Here is a 19,950-nt window from a genome sequence, read left to right on the forward strand (position 1 = left end):
ATTCGCGATCTGTGCTTTGAGTCCTGATCTGAAATGATGATTCGCCAGTCATTATTCAGATCGGGTCTTTGGAACGCCCATCACGAATCATTTGACTTAGATCCGAACTTCCAGCACTGACCGCGAATCATTTGGAATGGTGCGGGTTCGCGAATCATTCGATTTATAGGAATTTCGGAGCACAGACCGTGAATCATTTGATTCAGATTGAATTGAGTTCGCGAATTATTTGTTTCAGATCGAGACTTCGGAGCGTTTTTTTTTATTAGACTTATAATTCAAACAATTAAGACAGTACAATTATAATACAAAAAAAAAGAAAGACAGAAATATATACATACAGACTTGTTGCTGGGATAAAAAAAATACAATTACATCTCAAGGAGACAAAGGACGAAAATAAAGAGACAGTTTTCAATGCTTTCAAATTAACTTGTCTAAGTCCACTTTGAATAAAGAAAAGTGAGGTTTAGAGCCAGTAAACGTTTGTTTGTGAATGCGAAATTTAGCAAACCCAAAATGATGTTATCACATATCCCTACATTCTCTTCTGAGTATTTAGAAAGCATCTTGAAGGGGAGACACTGCAGGCAAAAACACAGTTTTTTCATGCACCTGTCAAGTTTAAGATTTGGGGCTTTCTGGTGTTTCATAAAGTGTTTTTTCAGACTAGTGGAAAGAAAACACCCCAAAGACACTGTGAAGTGTTTCTTTTATAGCACTTTATCTATTTGTGTCAATAGATTCCAATTACAATACAGATTTTTAAAGGCTTTTTTCTCAAAATGAGTTTTTTCTCCTACACTGAGCCATAAATCTCCACTTCAGTAGCACTTACACACACCAAACTTTACATTCTTATTCCTGTCTATATCCTGAAGGTGTTTACAGTTTTTTTTTATTTGCTTGATTTTACACAACATTTTACTCCCCCCAAAATGGTAAAAAAAAAAAAAAATACATTGTTTTCTGTCTGTTCTAAGTTTATTCTGAATTATGGAGTAACAATATGAGATACCCAAAATCCCCTCTGTAAACATTTGACTCTAATATGTCAATAAAATGAAACAAGAATTTTGAAACTGACTTCATTCAGTGTTTTGATTTGATTTTCGTACTAGAAATGTATGCAAATTAGCACATTTCATGTTTCAAATAATGCCTCATTTGCATATTTAAACCTAACATTTTAGAAAACTTGTTTGCAATTATCATTGTAATCAATTAACTGGATAAGTAAGGTGATAACTATTAGTTCATTTTTTTACCCTATTCACCTGCAGTGTCTCGCCTTAATGCAAAAAGAAAAAAAGTCACTGTTCTCTGTTGTTATGTCTCCACCAAAGCCAAAATCCAACCTACACCCTTGCTTTCTTTATTATTTACATTCATGCATTTGGTAGATGCTTCCATCCAAAGACACTTGCATTATATTCAAAGCATTCATTAGTATGGTTTTGTGCATTTAGAAACCTTTTTTTTTTTTTATTACCTTTCTTACTTTTTGTAAAGCACTTTGATTGACCACTGTGTGTATGAAAAGAGCAATATTACTTTTCACTTTGCTGTGTGTCCTGTAGAGGGCAGCACACACTTCAACTTTGTGTTTTTTTGCAATTCAGAAAAATTGAGAACATTTGTTTCTTCTTAAATACATAAATATCTTTTACATTCTATGATAAATATGCATAGTCTACACTGCATGCATAAAGTACAGTGTTAAAGTACAGTATTTTTAGCAGGATATTTGTCTTGATCTTTTAAGATAAGTGTTCATTGTAAAACTGTAACTTTAAAAACTCAACTTTCTTCACTAGCAGTGTGTTTCTGGCCATTTGCACAGTAGAAAAGGGAGTTAAAAACGGTGGTATTTGGAATAAATCTCAAAGGTCTCTGAATCCCCATGAGATGCATGTGTTTGTAAATGTCTTTCAGAATAACAGCAAATTTTCCAGAACAAACATGCTCAGCGTCCAACACACACGGCCCTCGAGCATGAGTGTGTGTCTTTTTAGGGACAGAGAGAAATCCGCAGGTCAAAGGTCACGATGGGACTGAAGCAGGACGTGGGAATGGGGCGACAGGAAGAGGAGGCAGTTCCTCCCGGTGTTGATCTGCCCTGAAAAACAACAGAAATAAAGAAAAGAACAGATGGAGGGATGTTGTCTTTACCATCTGACTAGGATTATTATTATAATGTGACACGCTTTAATGCTACTGAGTGCTGTGTGTCTTTATAGTGAGCTGAGACTTGCAAACAGAGTGCATTTCACCTGATTTTCTACTACAGCGTACTCTGTAAGCTGATTTGCCATCTGCATGACTGTAAATACAGATCCAGATGCATTAATCTTCCTGCATGTGTTTAGATGTATGTGATTATGTTGATCTTTGTCACACAGCAGGTCCATCTGCTCCACAGCAAACATCAGAGATGAGGAGAAACAATGCCTCTGAACATCATTCCAGCATATTTATGAATAGATAAGTAAATAAATATATTTAATATGAATATATATAAAATTATATACATTGATGGTCAAATGTTTGGGATCAGTAAGATTTTTTATGTTTTTTAAATATGTTTCTTATGCTCATCAAGGCTGTGTTTATTTGAGTAAAAAAATACAGTAAAAACGTAAAATTGTGAAATATTTTTATGCTGTAAAATAACGTTCTTCTATTTTAATATACATTAAAAATCATATTTATTTCTGTGATCAAAGCTGAATTTTTTTGCATCAGTATTCAATGTCACATGATCCTTCAGAAATCTTTCTTTTTCGGAAAGAAATTATTACTTTTATTTAGCAAGGATGTGTTAAATTGATAAAAAGTGATAGAAAAGACTTATATTGTTAGAAAAGAATTATATTTTGAATAAATGTTTTTTTTTTTTTTTTTTTTTTTTTTTTACTTTTTATCTATCAAAGAAAAAAAGTATCACAGTTTCCACAAAATATTTGGTAGAATAATTTCTGAAGGATCATGTGACGCTGAAGACCGGAGTAATGGCTGAAATGGATGAAAATTCAGCTTTGCATCACAAGAAAAAATACAAATATTTTAATGTAAAACCATTATTTTATATTGTAACAATATTTTGCAGTATTATTATTTTTTCCGTCCTGATGAGCAAAAGAGACTTCTTTAAAAAACATAACAAGTCTTACTGATCCCAAACTTTTGAGCAGCAGTGTATATTTCAATAAATGTTAAACATTTTCCAAATAAATAAATACATAAAATGCTTATTTTATGTATTTATTTATTTATTATTTAATAATAATAATAATGATTTTGTGCATTTCAGTACATTTTCTTTACTGTAGTTCTAGCTTATGTTATTATTATTGTTATTATTAAAATAGATAAATGGCATTATTTTTTATCAGTTTTTGTATCTTTATATTGTTTAAATAAAATTATTATATTATATTTATTTTATTTATTTATTTTTATTTTTTCTTATTGCTTATTTTTATGTATTATTTTAAATAGATACTTTTTAGTTTATTTTTATTTATTTATTATGTTTTTAATAATAATAATAATAATAAACAAAACTATAAACAAACTATAAACATAATTTGTGCATTTCAGTACATTTTCTGTTCTATAGTTCTAGCTTGTTATTATTATTATTTTTATTATTATTACTAATTTTATTCAATTATGTTATGAGAACAATGGTTCTGAACATAATTTGAGCGTTTCATATAACATATAAATAAATAACTAAATAATACAAAAATAATTTTTTTTGCAAATACATAAATATAAAAGATAAAATATATTTATGTTATGAGAACATCTAAATCTACATCAAAAACATATATTTAGTTAAATATGTTTAAGCATATATTTAATTAGATTATGAAATTTCAAATATTTATCAAGCAAATAAATATTACTATTTATTTAAAATAATTAACTTTTTATTTTATTAGGGAAAAATCCACAGGGTAAATCGTTTCATATATAAATAACCCGCCGTGTCAGTTTTGATTGGATGGGCGGAGTAAAGACTCCGCCCCGCAGTCTCTAATTGGCCCGAGTGCGCACATGCACATAAGGAAGGCGTGTCTCTCGTATCTGTTTCCCCGCCCCGTTTCCTCCCTCAGATTATGCTGAATTATAGCGGAGCTCTGGGTTCTCTGACGGTCAGATTGGAAGAAAACCGAAAATATGGAATAAAATGGTTTACGAAGGAAAGCAGGTAAGTCTCTGCGTTGTTTTGTAAATTTGTGGTGAATCTATTAGTTCTAGTAGTCTTAAACTGGTACTTAAATTGAACGCGAGCAGGATGCACATGAACGCTCAGAGGTTATAACTCGCGCCACAGGAGTTTTAAAAGCTTTTAAACTGCGTCCGTTAAACCGTCAAACTCATAAACTCTTCAGTCAGTAGTCACCGCTTAACGTTAACGACGAGGTTTTCACAGAAACGCGATTCAAGACGACTCCAGAGACGTTTGGAAAGCTGTTAAGATAGTTTCAGGAGGAAACGGTGAAGATGTTGGAGAGTAAATGTGGTAATCCTTTGCTCTCTGAGGGGATTTGGGCTTTAAAGCTCATGTCTGACCATCTGCCCTCAGAAAACTGCCTTTAAATTAGCCAGATACCGCCAGTCTGGAGAGAAAACGACTGAAAACGTGAGTATATTGTATATGAAATGATATAAACATCGAGGTCAGCTGGACCAGGGCGCTCTTTAGTCATTTAAAGTTATGGTTTCTGTTAGGAAAACAAAAACAAAAAAACAAGTCGTTTGAGAAGGTCAGTGGTTTGGAGAGACAAAACCTTTTCTGGTAAAAAAAACACTTGCACATGTGATTCAACTTGATCAGATTTTTCCTACTAAATAACTGTAAATAGAAACTACAAAGCCAACATCTAAATCTTCAATATAAATGGTAAGTTTAAGTCTTGAGCCACACATTATTAGTTTAAGTTATATAAAACAAACCGAATCTTCAATAAAAATGTTAAATGTAAGTCTTGAGCTACAAATTTAGTTATTATCTTAATTACATAAACTGTTAATGTAAGTCTTGAGCCACACATTTATTCGTTTAAGTTGCATGAACCATACTAAATCTCCAATATAAATGGTAAATGTAAATCTTAAGCTACAAATTTATTAGTTATTAGCGTAAATTATATAAATGTATATCTAAGTCCTCAATATAAATGGTAAATTTACGTCTTGAGCTATACATTTATTAGTTACTAGTGTAAATTACATAAAAGCAGATCTAAATCTACAAAAAAAATGGTAAAGGTCTTAAAAAATATATATTTTTTAATGTAAATGTAAGTCGTGAGCTTCAAATGTATTAGTTAATAGCGTAAATTACATAAACTGTATATGTAAATCTACAATATGAATGGTAAATGTAGGCTTTAAGCCACACATTTATTAGTTATTAGTTCAAGTTGCAAAAAAACATAATCTAAATCCTAAATTTAAATGGTAAATGTAAGTCTTGAGCTACAAAATTATTAGTTATTACTGTAGATTACATAAATGCACATCTAAATCTTCAATATAAACGGTCCTGTGCCACATATTTATTAGTTACTAGTGTAAATCACAGAAAATGCTAAATATTTAATAAAAACAGCAAATCAAAGTCATTAGTCACACTTTTATTAGCTGTTATTGTAAATACAGCCCAGAGATTTCACAGTGGGTTCATAGCAAGCATTGTATGGTTATTAAATAGTATTTTGTGTCTCTTCTTCTCTCCCCCATTTTTTGGCCTTTCTCTGTAGTATTTGCAGCTTCTGTATGTTTGTCCTGCTGTTTTCCTCCTGTTCATCATACGTTCCTTTCTCTCTCTCTCTCTCTCTCTCTCTCTCTCTCTCTCTCTCTCTCTCTCTCTCTCTCTCTCTCTCTCTCTCTCTCTCTCGGCCCACTCTAGCATTCCTGGAACACTTGTAGAGTTTCTGTTGGGTCTCTGATCTCAGCACAGAGAGAAACAGAAACGACGGGGTCGGAGAGAAACTCCCCCTGAATTCCACATCATGAAAGTCATTAGGGAGAAAGTGGAGGTCCGAGTCGTAGTTTATCCCTAACCTTCACCCGAGCTAACCCTGACCGTAACTAACCTTAACGCTGGGGTTAAATAGAAAGTTTTCCCAGAAATGGCTAATCTTGTCATCATTAACTGTTCTAAACCTTTATGACTTGCTTTCTTTTGCAGAATGCAAAAGACATTTTGAAGAATGTTGGTCACCAAAGAGTTTTCGACTTATAATTTCTATTGCATGAACAAAAAATAACAATATAAAACAGACAGTTCTCAAAATATATTTTGTTAAAGTGTATAAATGTGTTCAAACTCATCAGCCTGTATGAATTTTGATTCCCAGTAACATTTTAGTAGTCATATGGGTTTGAAATAATGTAAAGATGTGTAAATTGCAGTGTTTATTACATTTTTTATTAGTTCTTCATTTAGACAATGCATCTTCATAAGAATGTCTATTTAAAAACACAGCACTTGATTGCTGTTCAAACAAAACACATTTAAAAACACAATATGGGCAGTGGAATGGAAAACCACAAGGTCTAAAGATGCATTTTTAAATAGCTGTACTTTTAACTCGAGCGTTGCATTTTTAAAATGCATTATCATATATGTGACCCTGGAGCACAAAACCAGTCTTAAGTCGCTGGGGTATATTTGTAGCAATAGCCAAAAATACATTGTATGGGTCAAAATTATTGATTTTTCTTTTATGTCAAAAATCATTAGGAAATTAAGTAAAGATCATGTTCCATGAAGATTTTTTGTAAAATTCCTACTGTAAACCTATCCAAATGTAATTTTTGATTAGTAATATGCATTGCTAAGAACTTAATTTGGACAACTTTAAAGGTGATTTTCTCAGTATTTAGATTTTTTGCACCCTTAGATTCCAGATTTTCAAATAGATGTATCTCAGCCAAATATTGTCCTATCCTAACAAACCATACATCAATAGAAAGCTTATTTACTGAGCTTTCGTATGATGTCTCAGTTTTGTAAAATTTAACCTTATGACTGGTTTTGTGGTCCAGGGTCACATATGAGAAGCTGCAAAACGTGAGAACCAAACATGCCCATAAAAATGTTGGATCGCCTTAACCTTTTAGTGGTCATACGGGTTTGAAATAAATAAATACTGCAATTTACAAATTCTTACATTATTTAATTTGGTATTAACGCTTCATTTAGACAATGCATCTTCAAACGAATGTCTATTAACTTAGCATTCACAAAGCATCTTAAAAATACAGCACATTTAAAAACACAAGATTTGGCCAGTGGAATGGAAAACCACTAGGTCTACAGATGCATTTTTAAATAGCTGTACTTTTAACTCGCGTTGCATTTTTAGAATGCATTGTCATGCATGAGAAGCTGCGAAAGGCGCAAGACGTGAACACCAAACATGCCCATATAAATGTTGGATCGTGGTAACCTTTCAGTGGTCATACGGGTTTGAAATAATGTAAGACTTTGTAAATTCCAGTATTTATTTATTTAATTTAGTATTAAAACTTAATTTAGACAATGCATCTTCAGAAGAATGTCTTATTAATACAGCACTTGATAGCCATTCATACAAAACGCATTTAAAAACACGATGTGGGCAGTTGAATGGAAAACCACAAGGTCTACAGATGCATATTTAAATAGCTGTACTTTTAAACTCGAGCGTTGCATTTTTAGTAAGCATTGTCATGCATGAGAAGCTGCAAAAGGCGCAAGACGTGGACACCAAACAATGGTTTGAAATTAATAAATACTGCAAATTACAAATTACAAAAAAAACACAAGATGTGAGCAATGGAATGGAAAAACACAAGGTGTACTTATACCTGTACTTTTAAGTCAAGCGTTGCATTTTTAGAATGCATTGTCATGCATGAGAAGTTGCAAAAGGTGCAAGACATGAACACCAAACATGTCCATACAGTATATATGTGACCCTGGACCACAAAACCAGTCATAAGGTTAAATTTTACAAAACTTAGATGTAAATATCAATAAATAAGCTTTCTATTGATATGTGGTTTGTTAGGATAGGACAATATTTGGCTGAGATACATCTGTTTGAAAATCTGGAATCTGAGGGTGCAAAAAAATCTAAATACTGAGAAAATCAACTTTAAAGTTGTCCAAATTAAGTTCTTAATGCATATTACTAATCAAAAATTAAATTTTGATATATTTATAGTAGGAATTTTATAAAAAAATCTTCATGGAACATGATCTTTACTTAATTTCCTAATGATTTTTGGCATAAAAGAAAAATCAATCATTTTGACCCATACAATGTATTTTTGGCCATTGCTACAAATATACCCCAGCGACTTAAGACTGGTTTTGTGGTCCAGGGTCACATATTATTTATATTAAAACACACTAAAAACGCAGCCAATGAAATGCAAAAACACATTTTGTACAAAACTGTTTTTGCATTTGAAAGAATGAAAGATGTTGGGCAGCGTAATGGGGAAAAATGCAAGGTTTAAAGATGCATTTTTAAAACTTGAACTACTTATAACTTAAGCAGTGCATTTTTATGATGCATTTAATGCACAAGTCTTTGCAACAGTTGCGTGACCTGAGCTCAATGGTTAAAGACAAATCCATCAAGTGCATGTTTACGCTGAAAAAACAATGAAAAAGCTGGAATGCAGAAACATGTTCCCTTATGGTACAGCTAGCTCTTTACATAGACCAGCAGTTAAAATATAGCGCTGACCAAAAGCAAGAGTTTGTCTGGTGTGAGTGCCCTTAAGACTGTGTTTATAGAGTAGAGTAACCACCACTGGACACTCGCTGGATATTTTTGGGTCCGAGAGTGCCAGTGCGAGTTAAAAGAGAAGGAAACGACAGAGACAGTTCTGGCCTCTGGAAGGAAGCAAACGGCTGCTTTATGTCAAAGGTGCTGAGTATTTTTACTGAGAGCGTGAGAGCTGTCAGAGAGAGAGAGAGAAAACCGTTCACGTCTTAAAGGAATAGTCCACGCAAAATTTAAAATGCGTTGAATGTGTCTACTTTGAGGCCATACAAGATCAGAATGAGTTTGTTTCTTTATCAGATTTGTAGAAATGTGTAATTCCATCACTGTCTCGCCAATAGATCCTCTAGAGTGAATGGGTGCCGTCAGAATGAGAGCTGATAAAACCATCACAATAATGCACAAGTAGTCCACACCACTCCAGTCCATCAGTTAACATCTTAAGACAAAAGATACCAATCCATTAAGACGTTTTCATCTAAAATATGAGTCCGTAATCCATCATAACAGTTCCTCCAGTAAACTCTTCCTTTAATATAACATTGTGGAATTATAATTTATGTATCATGTGCAGCTTTTTTGCTGAATATTATGGTACGTTTGGTTTGCATTTGGTAGGCGCTTTTATTCGAAGTGACTCCATGCCATTCAAGTTTTATATATGATCAGTTCATGCTTGGGAACTGAACTCATGACCTTGCTGTTGCTAGTGCTAATACTCTACTGTTTAAGCTACAGGAATACTGATAAGCTTTAAAGCCATTGTTCAATGACAGCAAAACATGCATACAAACTAAACTACACAAGCAGCGTTTGGTTTCTCAAAAGTTTATATTAGAAATTCTAATTACATTCTTACATTGTGTTTCATGGTTGCTTGTCTCATAAGTAGTCATTCAGCATGACTTGAAGGTGGCATAAAACCAGTCTGTTAGCTCTGTTCAGTCATTGACTGCAGTTGTCTTCTGTTTTGAGGTGCAGGAAACACTGCACAGCAGAGATCTGCTCTGACTGAAGTGTTCCTGGAAAATAGCAGGACAGAAGAACATTCCCAAAGTGTTTACTATATCTCAGAGTCTCGTAAAATCTATCATAGCACAGGCGAGAATATGTGGATCTGTCTGGATCTGGTTCCAGATCTAAACACTGTGATGGTGTGTTAAACTACAACATTACAAGAGCTGTGTCAGGTGTAGTGTGTCATGCACTAGATTCACACTGTGTGTTTGTTATTCAACTTTAATTTAAAGTCAAAGGGAATGTCAGAATTATTTTATGATTTTCACAGTGAAGTTTTAGTGGAGAATCTATAGATGACTCTCTGATAGGGCTGGGTATCGTTCCAAAATTTTCGATACCGATAACGATACCCTGAATTCGATACCGGTTCCGAAAGATACTTTTTTCGATACTTTTATTTTAAGAAATATATTTTAACAAGATTACAACACATAATCTCAGAGAAACTTTGGTTTAATTTTTTTTCAGGATGTTTGTGACGCTTTTCACAGCAGGCTTATCTCTAAGACCAATAAGGAACAAAAGCACAAAATGAACAAAGTGTAGTTAACACAATATATCAGTGCAAACAGTTTTAATAAAATTCAAGCAGTTTTAAGTCAATCAAATTTAAGTATTTGTGAGGCTCACTGCTGCTTAAAGGTTTAGTTCACCCAAAAATTAAAATTCTGTCCTTAATGAATGAATGAAAATATGAGTACATGAACAAGATGTTTATTTTCTCTATTATAGGTACAGCCATTTAAATTAGAGACAACCACTGCAATTTTAAACAATCTACATAAATAACAAAATATATTATAAATAAAAAAATAAACAACACAGTTCTTTCTTAGACGTGTAGACAATAAATGCAGCCATAATCAAAGTAGGCTAACCTTTCAATATTCAAAGTGCAAACGGAGACCGAATCTTCAAGCATGATACAGAGCTATAGACCACTACACAACTTATTATAGTCCACATACTAATAACAGCTTCAATATTTTATGTAGCCTAATTTTCGTGCATTGAGGAGTCGCTCTCTAAACGTGGGGTATTAAAATTGATTTTGAATGCGTGTGCGGGTTTTACTTTTGGTTTCGTTTTAACGATCAAGCGAAACTCTGCAGTGCTGAGCGTGCATTTTACAATACAAGAAATTACTTTAACAAAACCTTTTGAAAGTGAGAGGACACAAACGGGATTTTGAAAAGCGTCTCCCCAGTGAAAATTACGCCCCTGCGTGAGTGCAGGTCTCCTATATTGTACAGTAGCCTATATTGAGACTGGGACACCAAAATTGTATCCGACAGAATGTGTCAAGTGTTTTATTATATTTGACGTGTTGCCAGTTTTGGACGCGATAACCTTTTAACAAATATTGCATAGCATGCTGTTACCGTCAATATTGGCATAATGTAGCTATACTTTTGATTGCTTAAACATTGTTTGCGTTAAATTTATGCTATGCTTTAAAGTGTAGTGTACATTACAGCCTCACATTTGACAAGCTCTGGGCGAGTGGGCGAAATCGCCATAAACTAGTGATTTTCAAGGCATCCTCGCCGCAGCTAATCACCAGCATTTGATCCGGGTAGGGTTGTCACGATACCATAAAAATGACTTCCGATACTATACCAGCCGAAGTATCGGGATACCATGCAGTATTCTGTTCATTTAAAATTTTATTCTACAAAAATGAATCTAAATTTCATAAATAAAAAGATGTAAATGAAAACAGACAAAATTTTTCTCTGAATACTTTCTTAATGTGACTGAATGACTGGCTATTGTTGTCCATGAAATCATGTAAACAAAACTCATCTGAGCACTGCACAGAAGCTTCATGAAGTGACATCTAGATGTGGTATTTATACATGTAGCCTGTACTTATAATTGCATAGGTAATGTTATAAGATTAATATTTTAAATACAAAACTCTGAATATAGAAATATGTTGGAAAAGAACGTAGTATGATGGGAAACTTAAAACCGCCAGCAGGTGGCAGCAGGGTTCATGATGGAATCACTGAGTCATTCAAACGATTCTTTCAAAACAGCTGAATCATTCAGGAGCGAATCAAATGACTCGTTTTTATGAATGGCTTTTGAATCAGTGATTTGCTCAAACCAACGCGAATTCGGATTCGAACACAAAAACCAAACTAAAACATCTTGCTCGTGTCATATTGCTGAACTGCAGGAGCATTTTTGCTTGCATATCTTGAAATTTCTAAGTTTGCAGATTCTATATTAAAACGTATGATGTTGTATTTATAATGATTGATTAGAACCAAGTGCAAAGCCACTATGTTAATGAATGGGATTGCATTTGTGATCGCAAAGATGCCTCCAGAAACGAATTATTACACTTGTTCTAAAAATGGGCAAAATAAAAATACGAAAATACTTTCTTTTAAAACAGTTTGATATTTAATAAGTGAACTCGCAATTCAGTCTTTTTTTCTTTGAATATTTTTAATGGGAGTTTGTAAATGAGATATAGATTTAGATACAGGCTCTGCGTGTCTCCATTCAAACACAGCGGTGTTTCGTTTATAAGCGAACGCGTGTTTTTAAACGAATCTAGTGAAATGATTCAATTTCCCATTCATAAAGAGAGTCACTTGCTTTATTCTTGAATGAACCATGCATTCAAACGAATCAAATGAATATGATTCAGTGATCAATTTCAGTTTCGTGCCGCCACCTGCTGGCATATATTTTTAGTTATTGAAATCTTACATACTTCTTTAATTCTTTACATTATCAATTGTATTTAAAGAAAAGTTATGCTGAATAAAAAGTGTATGTATAGTTATATTTGGCTTTAGACACATTTAAAATATGTGGCTAAGAAATAAATATTAACTTTTGTTTTCTTTTTGGTGGGGCCAGTAAAAATTTTGGCAGGGCAAGTAAAAATCTGAACCACTGGCCTGATCGGGCCGGTAGAAAAATTCCTTAGCATTGAACCCTGCTGTGGCACAAAGACTGCGTCAGAAGCAGGAGGCCAGATTTCATGGACAAAGAAAACAAGTAGTCTGACTAGATCAGATAGTTCGTTACAAACATTTCCAAGTTATAATAAAAAATCTAAAATGACCAAAAAGTTGTTGTTCTTATTGATGTTTTAATTGTCACTCCTCTCTGTCCGGAGCACACATAATATACAGAATAACGTGCTTTGGATATATCTGTGTTAAATCGTTCAGAATTGCAAACTTGCAATTGCCAGTGTATATCATGCAATTCTGGAAAAAAAGTGAGAATTTTAAGTTTTTATCTTGCAATTCTGACTTTATAACTCACGTTTGTGAGTTTATATCACATAATTCTGAAAAAAGTTAGAATTGCAAGATGTAAACTTGCAATTGTAAAGGAAAAGTCAGAATTGTGAGATTTAAAAAATCGCAATTACCTTTTTTATCTTCATTTTTTTTTTAAATTCAGTGGTGGAAACAAGCTTCCGTATGATTTTTTTCTAAATTTATTCTGAGGCAATAACCAGCAGTTAATTGTTGTTTTAGTTGAGTTTTATTTGACAATAGTCAAGAGTCGTCTTCTGGACCTCCCTGTAATGCTCCTTATGGTGATGCTAGCAGCTTTAGTGTGTCACGGTCTGCTAAACTAATACTGAAAATACTGGAGGAATGCATGCTGTAACTTGCAGGAGCACTGGGACTTTAGTCTTCCAGCAGGACAATGACCTGAAACATTAGCAGAAGTTACATTGGAATGCCTTAAAGCCAGAAAGGTTGATGTCCTAGAGCTCAGAGTGCCAGAGCATCTGTAGAGAAACTCAGAAACAGTCATTTGTCAAATGTTCCCATCCAACTTTACACTTTTGCCAAGAAGAATGGGCAAGAATTTGAGTGTCAAGATGTGCACGGCTGAACCTGAAAAAAAATCACAGTAAACGTGTATAAAATAGGGCACTACATGTGAGCTCTTTTTCCGTTATTGCGGTTGTGCTTTTTGTAAAAACATTTTCTTATCTCTGTGTTCATCAGTCCTGCATTGCCGCTTTGACTTGGTGCTCTTAAATGTGGTGTTTTTGTTGTGTTTCTGCTTGTTTTGATCTGGTTGTGACTGTGTTTAGTGGCTGGAAATACATTTCACATTGGAGCAGGTTTTACGGTTATGTACATACTAGAGCTGTGCAATTAATCAAAATTCAGTTTTGATTTCGATTTGGGCTTCAAATGATTATGAAAATGCAATAATCAAGATAAAATGATTACTGCTTCCGATTCCACCCCCTTTCTAGTGGTGCGCTTTCTAGAGCCCGACCGATAAAGGATTTTGAAGGCCGATACGACACAAATTTTAAATGTTTTAACATCCGATATTCCAATATATTGGCCGATATTTTATTTTATTTTATTATTTTTTTTTTTCAGAAACGCGCAACAAAACATTAACAGATTTCCTTAACATTAGATATTTGTAGTTATTTATGAGTTTTAACTAACATAATATGATAATGCATTTTAAAAAGAAACTTGTTTCTTTTATTGTCACAACAGAACAGAGGAACATCAAAGCATATTAAAGTTCTGATAAATAAAATGTATAAAAATAAATTTAAGATATGAAACGTAAAGTCCTTTGAACAAAAACAACAACAACCAAATCAAAGTTGCCAGTTTTAAAAGACTTGGTAAGCTTCATAAATATAACTCTGAATAGGACTGGAGACAAATTCTGTTAAGTTCTGATTAATAACAACAACAGCAAAATATAAATTGCTAACAGTATATGAGGTAATGTACTGAATCAGTCAATCCTCAACAGCTCCAGTCCAGCAGAGGCAGGTTTTAGTACAAGAATAGTTATTTGTAGTTATTTGAGTATTCACTAAAACATTGTCACAATGGAACAGAGGAACATCAAAATATATTAAAGTTCTGATAAATAAAATGTATAAAAATAAGCTACCTTATAATTACAATGTCAGCTTGCTTATCCCTTTACCTGTACTTTTTAAATTCTTTCCACCAAGCTTACATCAAACCATTTTCAATCACCAGTTGCTGCCTGCCTTCTAAAACCTACTATTTAGCGATCTAAACCCATTACGTGACTCGTTAATGCTCCGGCTGAACGACAGTCTGCAACGCACACTTGGCATCATTGGATTTCACACACGTGTAAAAGAAAAGCTAACTTTTATGCACAAGCTACGTTTGATACTAAATCTGTTGATGCTGGTGCTCATATGTGCATAAACACCACTGACCCTTGCAAGATCCATCTCTATGGGTAATCATTCATTATAAAACACTCACAGGCAATACATGCAAATATATGTCAAAATGTGGCGTTTGGTGATTATTCGTGTAAACCTTCAACTCATGTCTCAAATGAACATAAACAGTTGAGAATGAAAACACGTGTGTAACAGTCTATTGGATCCGTGCGGCTCTTAAAGCGGCAACAAATAATATTCCTTCTGCCGTCTCTGTGCTTAATATTCATCAAACTACAAAAGACAAAATCACTTACTGCTCCTGACAGAGGGACTTTTGTAGTTTTTATAAGAAACAAAGCATGTTTAATTCTTACAGTAAAGACTAGGGTTGGGTATCGTTTGAATTTTATCAATTTCGATTCCGATTCCACTTATCGATTCCGATTCTTTTCGATTCCCAGTTTCGATTCCAGTTTAGTTAAAAAAAAAAAAACAAACAAACACAAAAGCCAAACATTAATATATCAAACATGTTTATTTTCAGTGCTAGCTTGCAACATATTATTTTATTACAGGGGTTCTCAACCTTTTTTATATCAGGGCCCCCTTCTTCTTGGGTCAATTTTGCAAGGCCCCCCTATGCCTGACATTTCCTCTAAAGGTGTTTATTTTTGAATATACATATACAGATTTAAAGCACCTAAATTATTTAATTCAGAAATTCTTCACAACTTCAGAGTACTCTTTCTTAAGTGACTGAATATCTACTGTTTGTATTTATTATAAAATAAACATATAAATTAAAAATACAGTAAATACATAGTAAATCTGTTTATGCTGGTGCTCATATGTGCATAAACACCACTGACCCTTACAAGATCCACCTCTATGGGTAAGCATTCATTATAAAAAACTCACAGGACATTCATTTTGAAAACTATGCAAATATTTTGAAATTTCACGCAAAAATACTATGGATCAGAGCCCCGAAAGCATGAATAGTTTGTGAATCACCAGCGGACTTATGCGTGCCTAATGTACGACTCCGATTTACAAGAATGAATACATTAGGCTCGCGCGACTTCAATCAAATTCGTTACTATTACTCTGGTCATCTTTGCCTTTACATTACCGGGAGGGTTTGTTTCATGCAGCCAAGAGATGAAGTAGATACCTGTCTTCCCGCGGGGGTAGAAGTTACTTTTATGTGGGCTTTTGCGGAACGAAATAACATACATTCCTTCTGGAGTGGGCGGGCGCAGGACTAAAATCAGTCCCTTGAAGATCTCTAAGATGAAGTTTGCGTGCAGCGGTAGATTTGTCTTCGGTTTTTACAAAGCGTAGACACACTTTTAAACGCTTACCGCGATCCATCTTATCAACTGATGTTTACATTACCACATAAGGTCCTGGCAGGTTGTACGCGCGGAAGGTCCTGGCAGATCGCTAGATGAAAAAATGCACCCAGGAATCGAAACAAGGAATCGAAATTTTAATTTTATAACAAGTATCCGATTCTTTATCTTAAGTATCCGATTCCAGAATCGGAATCGATTTTCGATTCCCAACCCTAGTAAAGACTATGCAGTTTTATTTTACATTCAATTAATTACATTAAATAAAAGTCATTTGTATCTTTTTTTTTATTGTATTGCTATTTTTAAATGAATCAATCATATAGAGTTCTGGACCCACTCATAATTGTGTTAAATAATGGTGATTATGATTTAATTTTTTAATTTTGCCATAATCGAGCAGCCCTAGTGCATACACTGAGAACGTTTTGTGTAGAGACTATTTTCACTTGGAAATTGCTAGCAAATTTTTATAAAAAAATTAGAAATGGCAAGTAACACTGAGTTAAACATGAATTTTGTATTAAAAAATAGTATTTTTTTGTAAAACTCTTGTATTTACTATTTTTTTTGACGATGTATACATAATAGATATTAGGGCAGTTCCTCTATAATGTCCCACTTGGCATCAGATGCTAAGTGTTTTTTCTTTTTCTTTTCTTTTATTTTTTTTTTACAATAGATGACACTTGCATTTATATTTTGTATCTGCATACTTGGCTCTCTGTGTTTCATTAGTGGCCTGAACGTTACAGTTAATTACAGGCCTCTAATGCAATTTAATGAAAGGAGAATTCAGGAAGTCAAGTGCTTTAGCTTCTAGTATATAAACGTTTTAATGGAATAAGCCTGCGCATAAAAATCCAGATTATACCCCCAACTCATGTGTCCCGATTCATCTGTCTAATGGAAGATTAGCTCTGATTAGCCATTAATTAGCTAAAGCGTCTCCCACTGACACACACTCAAAGCTTCTTGGCAGATTAGCTTCAAGTCGGATCAGTTTTGAAATGTCAGATTGCTATGGGATCATTTAGTATGTTCAGATCTTATAATCGTGTGCTTTGATTTCTGACACACTTAAGTATTTTTCAGTTGTTCGTCATTATTGCATGTACTGTATTACCCATAATGCACTCCAAGGAGCTCTGCCAAATGATTATTTCAGAATAATTGTTCTGGTTTACATCAGGTAGATGAGAACCAGAAACGCATAAAGTTGTTGAGGTTTTATTGTAACTCTGTCTGTGTTTAATCCTGCTGGATTGTCGGAGCGCATCACGGCACCCATTAGTGTAGATAAATACAGCAACTCTTGTTGACACTAATGTGAGTCTGACCTTAATCTGGACTATACACACCAAAATAAAAGATGATCCTGAATAGACATTCGCAATAAGACCAGACCAAGACCAGTCAAGATCAAATATGTTATTAGATTTAGATCATTGTAATTTTCTGTTTGTGTTTTTGATGTGATTTTTGACTGTTGAAGTCTGTTGCGTCGTTGTAATGTGATGCACATTGACATGGTTAATTTAGGTCATGTCAGATAATCTAGATTAACCTCTAGACCAGAGGTCTTCAACATGGAGATGTAAAAATAGTCCTCACCCTCAGGCAATCCTAGATGTGGATGAGATTGTTAGTCCTTCAGATTTGTATACATGTGTAGTTCCATCACTGTCTCACCAATAGATCCTCAGTGAATGGGTGCCGTCAGAATGAGAGTCCAAACGGCTGGTAAAAACATCACAGTAATCCACACGTAATCCACACCACTCCAGTCCATCAGTTAACATCTTGAGAAGACAAAAGCTCAAACTAATCCATAAGACATTTGAACTAAAATAAGAGTCCATAATCCATAATAATGCGTCCTTTGTTTACTTTTAGATACTGTTTCGAAATATATTCTAATGTCAGTTTTAAATAGTTGAAAAATTTCCCTAAATTTTAAACCTTTCAAATTTTAATCCAACGATTATTTATTATTTTATTTTAGTGTTGCACGATATACCGGTACTGAAAAGATATCACAATGCGCACTGGTACGATTTTCACCAAAAATTAGAAATGGCAGGTAATGCACTGAATTAAATGTGTATTTTACATTGAAAAATGTAACCCTGGACCACAAAACCAGTCATAAGGTTAAATTTGACAAAACTGAGATTTATACATCATATGAAAGCTCAATAAATAAGCTTTCTATTGATGTATGGTTTGTTAGGATAGGACAATATTTGGCCGAGATACATCTGTTTGAAATCAGAAATCTGAGGATGCAAAAAAATAAAAAAAAAACTGAGAAAATCACCTTTAAAGTTGTCCAAATTAGGTTCTTAACAATGCATATTACAAATCAAAAATTACATTTTGATATGTTTACAGTAGGAATTTTACAAAAAATCTTCATGGAACATGAACTTTACTTAATTTCCTAATGATTTTTGGCATAAAAGAAAAATCAAATTTTGACCCATGCAATGTATTTTTGGCTATTGCTACAAATATACCCCAGTGACTTAAGACTGGTTTTGTGGTCCAGGGTCACAAATAGTATCTTCTTGTAAAGCACTATTTTTTGTTTTATTTACAATTTCAAAAACGATTTTTTTACAGTGTATACAGAATAAAACGTTGACTCCATTCCTCTATAATTTCACACTAGCTGTCAGATGATTTGTTTCTTTTTCTTTTTTTTAAACAATAAAAGACACTTGCTTTTATATTTTGCTCTCTGTGCTTCATTAATGGCCTAAATGTTAGTTAATTACAGGCCTGTAATGCAATTTAATGAAAGGTAAATTCAGGAAGTCAAGTGCTTTAGCTTTTAGTATATAAATGTTTTAATCGAAGAAGTCTAAGTCTGCATAAAAAATCCAGGTTAAAAATTAATTGCAAATCCCTGCTTTAAAAAAATGTTACAATTCTGCATTGTACTAGTAAAAATGCATTTTGATAGGAGCCATATTAACTGTTTATGATTAAAGCTAAGTGGAAAACATGGATGGAATCACAGGATCTAGTCATAAAAACTGAATTTACTAACGAAATATCTCATATCATATACAAACAGAAATGTAAAGCTAGCAACCTATCAAAAAAGTTAGTACTACTACTACTAATAAAAATATTAAAACAATATTTAAGGAAATATTTACTAGAAAAATGATTTATCAGAATTTATTTAACAGAAAATTGTAAATACACAAGACAGTATTTCTGAAAAAAAAAAAAAGAAAATAAATAATTCTTTATAAAATTGAATTATTCTATATAAATTAATTAGACATGCTTTTGATTATTAACATTTAATGAAACTATTAAAATGGAACGCAGAAATAATAGAAAACAGATTCAGGAAATTTGATCAAAATAAAACTGAATTTGAGAAGAATAATAAAATGTATTTTATAGGGCCTTAACATGCAAATTTAGTTAAACTTTTACGAATTTCAAATTATTAGACATGTGTTTTAATATCTTTAATCTAACTTAAAATTGAGTCTAGAAAAATTAAAAACGGGAAAAAGTAAATCCAGAAAAATTAATGAATTTGGAAAAAATAAAACAAATTTTGGGTATTAAACAA

At 33.1% G+C, this 19,950-nt stretch overlaps 1 protein-coding gene across 1 annotated transcript in view; it reads left to right on the top strand.

Moving 5' to 3' along the window:
* The first annotated feature begins 4,133 nt into the window (after positions 1-4,133).
* The window catches only part of sema6ca (sema domain, transmembrane domain (TM), and cytoplasmic domain, (semaphorin) 6Ca), a 39,917-nt gene continuing 24,100 nt past the window's right edge, over positions 4,134-19,950 (top strand). The window contains exon 1 of the mRNA XM_073822516.1: positions 4,134-4,219. Coding sequence (XP_073678617.1) covers positions 4,199-4,219 — 21 coding nt within the window. The 5' untranslated portion in view covers positions 4,134-4,198. The remainder of the gene's footprint in view (positions 4,220-19,950) is intronic.

Source organism: Garra rufa, chromosome 17 (genome assembly GCF_049309525.1).
Source record: "Garra rufa chromosome 17, GarRuf1.0, whole genome shotgun sequence".
Classification (NCBI taxonomy): Eukaryota; Metazoa; Chordata; class Actinopteri; order Cypriniformes; family Cyprinidae; genus Garra; species Garra rufa.